The 12,181-nt window shown below is 40.5% G+C and overlaps 1 protein-coding gene across 1 annotated transcript; it reads left to right on the top strand.

The window, feature by feature from the left end:
- Positions 1-5,049: 5,049 nt before the first annotated feature.
- On the top strand, positions 5,050-6,174 carry TRAM1L1 (translocation associated membrane protein 1 like 1; the record flags this gene model as incomplete). The annotated part of the gene is made up of 1 exon (XM_084251942.1): positions 5,050-6,174. The coding sequence occupies one exon, from the start codon at positions 5,050-5,052 to the stop codon at positions 6,160-6,162; it is 1,113 nt and encodes a 370-aa protein (XP_084108068.1). The 3' UTR covers positions 6,163-6,174.
- Between the last annotated feature and the right edge of the window lie 6,007 nt (positions 6,175-12,181).

Below are 12,181 nucleotides of genomic sequence, written 5' to 3'. Positions count from 1 at the left end.
TCTAGTCAGATACCATCTGTCTAAAACAGTCACCCACATTCAGCTTCATCCTCTAATTTACTTTCTCCTGTTAATATTTTTCAGTATCTATAAATTATATATAGAAATATGTGATATATAATATATACATATACTTAAGGATCTTTAAAGTCATACAATATCACATATAATTTGTATTCTTTTATATTTACATTATACAGATATATGTCTGTCTCTCTATTTGAGATGTTTGTGTGTGTCATTTAATTCTCCCTCAGTATTATGTAAGATCCATGGCAGGGAGGGGGTTCAACATTTATTTTGCTCAATAAAGGTAGCACTTGACAAAATACTGAATATTGATTTTAATTTATCATTTCATATATTTGTGAGAGACTACCAACTAACCTTTTCCTTAGGTAATGTTTCATATTATTTTTGCTTGCTAGATAACAAATAAAGCTTTTGCAAGTAAGCATTCCAAAATTCGCAATCGGTATGTTGAAGGACTCCCTTCCTCTTAATAGTCAGCTATATTGTGTTTTGCAAGAGCCCATTGTGCTTTTTAAAATCCTGTGTTTTAACGTGTTTAATCAGTTATAATATAACTGGAATATAATAACTACCTCTAATTGAATTCTTCAAGACTCTTTGACTCAGTCAAATCTCAAGAGAATATTATTTCATGCACAAGTGAAATTGGATTGTGTTTTGTTTAATGGAGTTAAGTATTTGGTGATCTTAGTCAATTCTGATTGCTAATTATAAATATGGATTTAGACTCTGGGTCCATGTCTTTGACGTAGTTCTTTTTCAGCATATCTTTGCTCTTGAATGCTATTGAATTAGACTGTTTGAATGTTCACTTAAATTATTTGATCTATATAAGTTATTGAAAAGTTATTAAGATCCAAGGACTTTCCCTGGGTCGATCTCATAATTATTATCGATCGTAGGCTGCTGTGTGCGAGCACGTGCTCATTTTCTGAATGAAAGTATCTGTTGAGGGCCTCCCCGGGTGGCTCAGCGGTTGAGCGCTGGGCTGTGAAGCTGCCCATAGCCTCTGCAGCTCTGGTTTGATCCCTTGTCACCAGCAAGGGTCCCACATGGCATGACAGACCTCTCCTGCCGCGCCCGCTGCGCCCCACAGCAGTGTATTTCTTCAGTCTGCCTATTCTGTTTCCCGCTCTGGCTCTGGCGAATTCTCTCACCCTCCCTCGCTTCTGACTGTACCCAGTGCTTGTGTAAACAAATAAATAAATCTTAAAAAAAAAATAAAGTATCTGTTGAGTTTTTCCTATACTTTGGCTGTATAGCTGCCAGAAACCTTGTTTCTTTTGACAAATCTTCAGATAAAGAGTCAGTGTAACAAAGGCAAGGACAAAAGGCCTCATCTAATTTAGCTGACAACTTCCTGGGGAAGTAAACGTGAGCGGGTTGCTATATTGGCATGAGACTCTAATTTGCATTGTTAGGGAATAGTTTATATTTCATGTGGTGGGGAGGAGGGATCTGTTGTCAAGTGAGAGAATGTGGCTTTAAAAAAAAAGTTAGCCCTAGGTACTCACTTATTAAGAGGTGATATCTTGTTCTCCACCAACTCCTCGCCCCAATCAGACCTTGAAGTTGAAAGATTCGTGCCTGCTTTCACAATGAAATGATATGATATGATATGATATGATTCCAGTGCTTGGTCATAAAAGACTGAAGAATCTGCCATAGAAAAGGTGCCATAGAAAGCATCCTTACCTCAGAGCCATCGTTTTATGCCAATGCCTGTGCCCTGTGGACAGGTTAGTTGTAGGCATTCCGATAGAATCCCAGCTGAACCCACCCTTTGTTTTATGACATTTTTTTTTTTTTTTTTTTTTTTTTTTGCGGTGCTAAATCATGTGTATTTCACATTGTTGAGGGTTGGATTTTTCTGGCAGCAAAGTTCCCTGCTGAACATCTTGATTCTTTCTTGAAAACTGTAGGCAAGTGTCAGTTAACATTTTCCCTCAGGTAAGTTTACCCTATTAGTGACTGTGCCTTTTTATAGATCTCTACCAAATGTAAAATCTCACAATTTCTGAATAGAGGCTACTTTCTGACTGTTTCACAAGTGAAAGTCCCATCATGCTATTTGATTCTTGGGAATTTTGAATTTATATGTCCTTTATTTTTTGCAAGGTCTCATTTTGGTTGGTTTTCTTGCAAGCAGAAACTTAATACTAGTAGCAGACTCCAGGGAACATTTAGACAAATTTTAGAGCACTTTAATCACCTAATTCCTCTGCAAAATTATTCTGCGCATTGAATTGAGGCAGCCTCAGCTTCTCCTAACTCCTATCTCTCCTCTATTCAGCAAGATCTCCAGGTTTTCTTGAGTTCCCTCCCTGGCCAGTGAGCTGGAAAGTGCTTCCAGGGAGCAAATCAGGGCAATGGGGGAACTTAGTTCATTTGCCTCCCTTCTTTCAGGGATCTTAGTCATTTTTTGCCTCAATATTTGAAACACATTATTTCATATAATTTGTCGAGTCATCCAGTTATTTACAGGAGGAGTGAAAGTTGAAATGTAATCCTCCTTCATAACTGAAAGCAGAAATTGCTGTGTGAATTTTAATAATTATCTGTACCACAGGCTTTGGACTATTCATAAAGGGGGACTCCCCCTAAATATATTAAAGAAAATAAAAATCACAGAGATGTCAAAGTTTTAAAAAGTGCTATCCTATACATTTAATTCTTGTCAAGTAGTGCAGGTAAAACAAATGAAAACTAATATGTTATATAATATTACTGCAACACCCTTAGAAAGTCCAATGATTTCAGAAATTTAACATTTTAAAATACTATAAAGTTGTGATATAATCTTATTACAATGGACTTCCATGTTCCAGTAATTTCAGAAGTTTGACATTTTTATATTTTTATGATACTAATAGGAAATTGAATTCTAAACTTCCACCACTTATTTACCATGAAATATGTATTTACTATAAAATTTAAATTTAAATTTAAGATTATAGGATATCATTTGGTGTTCAAAGGAAGGATGATATGGCCAAAGAAGTTTCTCTACTTGAAAAATCAAGTAGAGTGGGGTAAAGAGTTGATTTTTTTTTTTAATTTAAGAGATAATTTTAAACCAACTCAGTTATCTTTCCTTACTCATAAAATAGCACAGCACATTTTTACATAAATGTGTGTGCTGTTCATGTTGTTTTATACCTTTTATGTGGCAAAATCTGTCATCTTTGCACTGGTATAGTTGGAAGGCCTGACAAAAATACTGCTAAACACACATTTTAATGGAAGTGTCAACTTCAGATTACGTAGGTGTTTTTATATTTTGTTTGCTACAAAATGATCCCAGTCATGTTGTCTATGCATATAAGAATTCTGATGAATTCTATATTTAAACTTAACATGAATTTCAAAAGGTAAACATACACTTTCTTTCGAGTACACTTGCCAGTTCTCACAAGCACTGTTCTTGGTTTTCTCTGGACCTCCTTCAACAAGTTTGATTTCCCCCCCAATTCCGAAGCCCCAATTTTTGAAGTTCTATTTATAGTGTCTGCCTTATTGAGTTAACTGCAAATAGTACTCAACATTGAAGACTGGGAGCCAAACTCTAACAGCTAGAAAAAAGACAAAGAAAAGGAATGCAAGGGACCCTTTTAAAAAGTGGGGTATCCAATAAGGAATCCTTCTAGAAGTAAATCTTTCTTAGTAAGAAAAGATATGGAAGTACTAGGCAGGGGAAGTACTTTCCACAACAAATTCTGTATTCAATCATGTGTCTGTGGTGGGAAATGCAGGCAGCTGTCTGTTCATCAGAATACTGTATTCAGTACCTTCAACTTAACCACACAAGTGGCTCTGCCTCTTTGTCAGCATGACAAGAAGAACGTGGCTAAGGCAGCTGCACGTTCTAAATGTAATGGGGGCTTTCTCCTTTCAATCATACAGCTCTTTTTCTTCTAAGATGTAAATTCCAAACTTCAAACCTAATGATGATGATTTGATGAGACACAGGGGAAAAAAAAGAAGACGAAGAAGAAGAAGAAGAAGAAGAAGAAGAAGAAGAAGAAAATTGGTGTGGATTCAAAGAGAAATTGGAAGACTGACATGAAATTTGAGCTGATGAAGGTGTGAGCGTTTACAAAACAATCTCTTTTTCATGTGTGGATTTTAGCAAATTACATGCAAAAAAAAATAAAGAAACATAAGTCTCTGAGCTGCTAGATTGAGGTGATTCACTTATGGCCTTAGTAGCTCAAAGACTTTTCCATATCTACGTGTTTGTTTTTGTTTGTTTTTTTTTTTTTTTCTTTTTGTCTGATTTTTGGTCTTGTTCTGTTATCTTTTAGTATGCTTTGTCCTTACTCCGGTGAAGCTTCTCCAGGTGTGAGTGTCTCACAAGAGGCGACCTGGCGCCTTCCTGAAAGGCTCACATTCTGCACGGGGAGGGTCTGGCGTGCAGTCTGGGCCCCGCCGCCGGCAGCTGTGTGATCTTGGGCATCACCCACAAACTCTCTGTGCCGCCGCTCCCCGTCTACTAAAAGATGCCTCAAACGAGCTGGTCCCAGCAGAGGCAGGCTGTATCTGCCTCCTGGCATCTGCCGCAAAGCTCCCATTTTTGGGGGGTCTGCAGAGGCTGGGCGCGGGGGGCGCCCACAGGAGCTGCAGCTGCGGTGACTGCGCGTCTGCGCGCATCCTCCTGGGGCCGCTCCGGGCTCGCTCCCGCGCCACCGTGATTCCTCACGAAGATGCCTCCGAAAAATCACTTGGGAGCACCTTGACCTTGACAGCGGACTCCGGGGGGCACGGATCCCGGCGCCTGCTCACGCCCGCCGCCCCGCCCGGCCCTGCGCTGGGTAGGGCGCAGCGCTCGCCTGCCCGCCCCGCCTCCGCGCATGCCCAGTGCGCCGGCCTCCGCCTTCGGGGTGCGCTTTCGGGCCGGCCGCGGCGCCCCAGGCGGGCTGGGGATGGGGAGCGCGGCCCCCGGAGCAGTGGCGGCGCGGTGAGGAGCCCCAGGGACGGCGGGCGCAGCGCGGCGGTGAGTGTCGGGGGCGCGCGGCCATGGCCTTTCGCAAGAAGAGCGCCAAGAACCCCCCGGTCCTGAGCCAGGAGTTCATCCTGCAGAATCACGCGGACCTCGTCGCCTGCCTGGGGATGTTCTTCGTGCTGGGGCTCATGTTCGAGGGGACCGCCGAGGTGTCCATCGTGTTCATCACGCTGCAGCACAGCGTCTCCGCCCCGGGCGCGCAGGGGCCGGCCTCGGAGGCCAGGTCCCTGTACCAGTACGGCGTCAAGGATCTGGCCACCGTCTTCTTCTACATGCTCGTGGTCATCATCCTGCACGCCACCCTGCAGGAGTACGTGCTGGATAAATTCAACAGGCGGATGCAGTTCCCCAAAGCGAAACAGAGCCGGTTCAATGAGTCCGGGCAGTTCAGTGCGTTCTACCTGGTGTCCTGCGTCTGGGGCACCTTCATCCTGGCCTCCGAGGACTGCCTGGCCGACCCCGCGCTGCTGTGGCGAGCCCGCGCCCACCGCGTGATGACCTTCCAGATGAAGTTCTTCTACATAGCGCAGCTGGCCTACTGGTTCCACGCCTTCCCCGAGCTCTACTTCCAGAGGACCAAGAAACAGGACCTCCCCCGCCAGCTGGTCTACATCGGGCTGCACCTCTTCCACATCGCGGGCGCGTACCTGCTGTACCTCAACCACCTGGGGCTGCTGCTGCTGATGCTGCACTATTTTGTGGAGTTTCTCTCCCACATCTGCGACCTGTTGTACTTCAGTGATGACAGGTACCAGAAGGAGCTCTCTCTGTGGGCAGTCGTGTTCATTCTGGGGCGGCTCGTGACACTCATGGTTTCTGCCGTCACCGTGGGCTTCCACCTGGCCGGAGCGCAGAGCCCCGGCCCCGACGCCCTGGCCGGAGACGTGAATGTGCTAGCAGCCAAAATCGCCGTCCTGGCGTCCAGTTGCACCATCCAAGCCTACATCACCTGGAATCTGTTTAGCGCCCAGCTTCAGAGGTGGGTGAGAGAAGAGGCCACTCTCCAGGCCCCAAGTGGGAAGAAGAAACGGACTAAAGGCCGGTCCTCGAGAAAAGGAACAGAAAACGGGGTGGCCACTTCCAGTAGAGTAGACTCTCCCCATAAGAGAAAAGAGAAATCTTCGTAATAAATTACAAACTAGTGGATTCATGTCCCCAAAGAAGTCTACTCTTGATTAGCAGATACTTTTCTGCACTGGAGACTTTTTGGTTCTTGAAAATAGTTTGTGCTGTCCTTGATTTTTGCTATTGTACTGTGTAATGTATGTTTTTAAAAGCCTTAGAGAGGGGAGAATCATTATTATGAGTGGGGGGAAAGTGATGATTTTTAACTAAGCAACTTGTCCTCAAAATAATTTTGGGATCACCACTGTTTTTTTTTTTTTTTGTTTGTTTGTTTGTTTGTTTGTTTTTCATCTTTGAACCTTTTCCTAATGATTTATAGAGATGACTACACAATTCTGCGTATCAGTGGCACAATTTCTTGCTTCCACCAATCTTTTATAACACTAGCAAGATGGTCAGTTACAACAATTTTCATGTTCTCTTTCAGAATATAATGAAAATAATATACAGGGGGGATCAACGTCAATAATTTTTCAGTGTTCTCCAATTTCTTAGAATTTTTTAATTTAGAATTTACAGCTGAAGAAAAGATTTGTAAAGCCACCAAGATAATAATGTGTTTTATAGCTAGTGGTTCATAGTGTTACATCCCTATTAAAGAACCTAAATACTAATGGATAATGTGTGGAGATTTATTGTCATACACCTAATTAATATAAAAGTATTATTGAACAAATATTCATTCTTGTCCATTATAAACAATTGTAAACTGGAAATCAGAAAATTAAATATTTACTGTGAGAAGGAAATCAAACTTTACTAGTTTTCTGGTATGTTTATTAAAACATTCTTAATGAGGTTTGTCACCAGTATCCAAGGCATCTAAGGGAAATATTGTTTAAATTATTTTTAAGAGTAATGTTCACTTGGCTTTATATCTTAAAGAGAAAGTCAGCTAATTACACACGGAAAACATTTCATGCACCAACCCTAAGTAATTTGAAAATCATGCTACTAAATAGTCTTATGAAAGACTTAACAATAATTATAGTGTTGCTTTCATTGGGAAACATTTCTCTGAATGAGATCTATTTGGGGGATATATTTGCATCTTAACAGAAGTACAAAAAAGAAAAACAGTGGGCTGTGGTGGGTATTATATTTTTTTTCCCTTTCAACCTTAACTTTACTTTTATTCCCATAAATATGAGTGTTAGTATTTTTTTTCAGGAGTTGGTGCTTTAAAAATATGCTAGGTTTTTTTTTAAAGATTTATTTTTTTTTAATTTATTTATACAAGCACTGGGTACAGTCAGAAGCGCGGGAGGGTGAGAGAATTCACGAGGCCAGAGCAGGGAGCAGAACAGGCAGACTGACGAAATACACTGCTGAGGGGAGCAGCGGGCGGCAGGAGAGGTCTGCGCGCCATGTGGGACCCTCGATGGTGGCCTGGGATGGAACTGGCGCTGCAGAGGCTGTGGGCAGCTTCGCAGCCCAGCGCTCAACTGTTGCACCACCAGGGGAGGCCCGAAATATGCTTGGGGTATGCCATATATTTCCTATTTCTCTTTTTCTTCCCACTTTGTCTCTTATCACCCTCTTCTTAATAACCTTCTACTTGGTAATTCAACTTTTCCATTCACACTGGTCCATCACACTCAAACCGAATATACTTGTATACAGACCTAAGACAGAAGAACCACTCTTGGTAGCACTTTCTTTTCTGTCTGCCTTGAGAGGTAGATAATGAAGGGAGATCATTTCATTTTTGGCTATAAAATCCATCATTCTATTTTTCCTTCTTGGTAGCCAAGGATTGTAGAGTTGGTAGTACATGCTGTGAAGTCCACAGTGCAATAACTTCATCCCACCATTGTGCAATTGTAACACGAGGATTTCCAACTTCTCTTATGAGAGAATGGTCTTTCTCCCTTCTCTCACTTTTGAAGAATTCTAGTCCGTTGCTTGTAATCCACTCCTGGTAACGAATTTCTTATGCCTTTCATACTTCATTTGCAAATAAGCATAAGCTTGATTCAAACTGGCAAATGGTTGCAAGAACTTTTTTTTTTTTTTCACGTGACTAACATTAATGAGACTTAAATTGGGCTAAACATTGAATATGGTTAGGTCCCAGATGGATTTTCCTGACTTTGTCCATCCCAGATTGATTCTGTTTGCCAACATGAAGCCTTTTGTAGGCTTCATGTCTGTGTAGCACATGGAAGAGAGGAAGAGAAAACCAGATTTCTGGAATTCCCAGATACTAAGAATTACTTTTAGGAAACTCAATTCATAAAAGGCCGTACTGTTCTTGTGGAAAAAGGTGCAGCCCCTTCTTGTAAAATCAGAGTTCACAAAAGGTTGCAATGTATCTGAGGAAAATAATGAAGGAGAGTTCTAATGTTAGATTGACTCCAATATAAGAGTTCTATAAAAATGTTCCAAAAATAAATATAAGTGAAATAAATTATGAAAGCAGTTGAAAATGCTTTCAAATGAAATTCATCAAAATATAAACCTCAAAGGCTCTCTTTAAAAAAAAACACATTCTAAGAAAATTCATGCTGTCATAAATCTCAGTAGACAGTTGGATTTCAATCAAAATAAGCCACCTTCAAACAAAACTTGTCATTACTGCTATTCAAGGTATTATTAAATCTCAGATATCTGGTTAAGCATTAAAAGTTGCAAAATTCATAAAGATGTGTCTAATACTTGAGTTTAAAAAAATCCCTGATTTATTGGCTTCATGCTTGCCAAACTTTATTCCTGAAATAAGTCTACAGGTATAGATTGCTTGGGGTAGATTTAAAGTGAATATTCAAAGCCATTCTGATAGCATTTAATAAAAATGTATCCTCCTTTTCTTAAGTAGTATAGTTGTGTTAATCACTCTATGTACAAGGACAAGCCAGTTGTAGACCCTATTACTTCCTTAGCGTTCAGTCATTGTTCTTGTGCTTTCAATTACAAAAACAGTGGGCGCTGAAATATTTTTTTCGTTATTCTTCATCTGTATCTGTTTATCTGTAGAGGAAATTATATAATCAACAGTTGCAAAAGTTAATCTCTTGGGCCTCCCTGGTGGCGCAGGGGTAAAGTCTCAGCATTATCAAGCTATCACCATCCACTGTGGCTTGAGTTCAATCCCTGGCCAAGGAACTGACCCACATAGTATAGCAGACCTCTCCTGGCTCACCCACTGCTCTCCTCAGCAGTGTATTTCATCAGTCTGCCTGTTCTGTTCCCTGCTCTGTCTCCGGTGATTTCTCTCACCCTCCCACACCTCTGGCCTGTACCCCAGTTTTGTATGTATAAATAAATCTTAAAAAAAATTTATCTGTTAACTTGGAATAGATTCAGAAAGACTCATAACACCATCACATATTTAAAGCTTTCCTTAAGACATAAAATATTCTCTTATCTTTTCAGTTTGGAAAAACGGGTGAAGCTTTAAGTTGTCACTTAGATCAGTTATATAGTAATAAATTAGTTTCAATTTATTTTATCATATTTATTTTGTAAAAATTAACATAGCTTTGGGATTACATTTCTCCCCCTCCGTATGTGCACATGTTCTGCTCACCCTCTACCCAGCCACCCATGTCAATACCTCATCTGCTCCCCACACTTTCCCTCCTCCCTCCCTGCTGTTCCCTCTGGAAATCAATATATATATTTTTTTACTAAGTCCAAAAATTGTTTTGGCTGTTAAGTTTATTGTAATCATTTAAATTTACTATTATTTAATTATTTATATGGTGCAATGTAATGTTTATGGCTTTTTATTTTTTATTTTTAATTTATTTTATTTTTAATATTTATTTTTTGTTTTTTAATTTTTATTTATTTTTTATTTTTAAATTTTTAAAATTTATTTATTTATATATATTTTTAAATATTTATTTATTTATATAAGCACTGGGCACAGTCAGAAGCGCGGGAGGGTGAGAGAATTCACCAGAGCCAGAGCGGGGAGCAGAGCAGGCAGAAGGACTGAAGTACACTGCTGAGGGGAGCAGCGGGCAGCAGGAGAGGTCCATGCACCATGTGGGACCCTCCTCCGGTGGCCGGGGAGCAGCCGGGGATCGAACCGGCGCTGCAGAGGCTGCGGGCAGCTTTGCAACTGGGCACTCAACCGCTGCGCCACAGGGAGGCCCATGTTTCCGTTTTAGTCTCTTCACCAGAAGTGACATACGGAGTGACTGAGGAGACCGTGTTCTTGGTGGGGAAGCATGCGTGAGACAGTGGCCTGATTGTGGGGCTGTGTGTGTGAGGGTGGGGAAGGCCTTGTGGCTGGGCATGCCATCCATTGCAATCTGGAAACAGGGGAGACCTGGCTGGTTGAATTCTATAAAAGTGAGAGACAGTCCTGCATGGAGGCAATCGAAGCTTATACTAAAAGACCTGGTTACCAGACCTTTTACAGATGCTCCCTCTTCTTGAACTTCTCTAGAATTCCAGGAGGTTTTGTTTTCCTCTGCCATTTTTCAATCAATTCTACATTCTGTGAGAAACTAGCCACACTCAGTTCCCCTCAGTTATGTAGACTTATCAGAAACTCATCATGCATTTCCAAATATTAAGTTATAATTTCTTCATGACTGTAGAGTCATTCTTCTAAATGTTGCCATGGAAATCCCTGTAAGCAAATCATCTTTAGGCTTTCATCACCTCTAGCAGTTTTAATATTTAGTAAAGATGAAATAAGTCAAATATTAAGGCAGATGTTTCTGAGATAATTCACCTACTTCTTCCTCTGTCTGTTGTGTTTGGGGCTATTGCATGGTGTCAGCTAATCTTTTTCATGTTAGAGCTTGAAAAATACATGGCTATTTAAGTTGTCCAATTCAGGAAATACTTGCATAATTTAGGAAATACAAATGGGATGGAGTATGTGGTCAAAATTTTCTTGGATTTAAAAATGTCCAAGTTAAATTCACAGTAATGATGTGTATATCTGCTCAGCCTAGAAGTGACTAGAACTGCTTTTAAGGGATGTGGCTACACAATATTTCAGACAAGATGTCTATTTTTAAAAGTAGAAAGGATATTTCCCAAATTAAAAGTAGAAAATGCTCAATGTCATCATCATCGGCACTGTTTATCAAATGAAATCATACCTTTCACAGAATCTCAGCTTGAAGAAAATTTAAGAATATAGAGAACAGTAACTTGTGCCTGATAGGGATTTCGTTTAAGTCATCACACACTGGTATCTCAACAACTCTACCCAAAAATAGATTTAATATTTCCTCCTGTTGCTGTCCTATTTCTTAATTAATTTTTAAATGGCCCTCAAATGAAAGCAATATATAGTTGTCAATATTAATACTAATATATAATATACAAGCTTTTTAACATTTAAAAAAATGATGTTTCTAGTTACATTGCCATACATTCAGCAGAGGAAGGTTATAATATGATTAAAATAATGGCTAGGAAAAGCATGGCTAAGCCCTAGCCATGGCCCTTAAAGCTGTGTGCACTTAGAAACCACCTAAACATTCTAAGTCACTAAAATAAGAAGGGTTTTATCTAACTCAGAAAGCTGCTATGAAGATTGAAAATATCTGCAGAGACATTGCCCTAAGTGGTTTCTGTGTACAGACACTTGTTCATGTATCTCTATATATAATTTTATGATCTATACTTGTATGTATTCTTAACAAACATGCGTTTGTATTTATACATACATATATATGCATATATGCACACACATGAACCTACCTACTTATCTAAGTGGTATAAACCTACCTACATACATCAAAATCACCCTGACTCCATCCTATGAGTTTTGGCAGTTAATGACTTGTATCCTTTATTTATTTATTTTTTTTATAGAGGCATGCTTTATTTATTTATTTGTTTGTTTGTTTGTTTTGTTTATACATGCACTGGGTACAGTCAGAAGCGCGGGAGGGTAAGAGAATTCACCAGAGCCAGAGCGGGGAGCAGAGCAGGCAGAAGGACCGAAGTACACTGCTGAGGGGAGCAGCGGGCGGCAGGAGAGGTCTGCGCGCCATGTGGGACCCTCCTGTGGTGGCCGGGGAGCAGCCGGGGATCGAACCAGCGCTG

The sequence above is a fragment of the Talpa europaea genome, assembly GCF_964194135.1.
Source record: "Talpa europaea genome assembly, chromosome: 13".
NCBI classification, from domain to species: domain Eukaryota; kingdom Metazoa; phylum Chordata; class Mammalia; order Eulipotyphla; family Talpidae; genus Talpa; species Talpa europaea.
The sequence above is the reverse complement of the archived record's forward strand: the minus strand, read 5'-3'. Positions and strand labels throughout refer to the sequence as shown.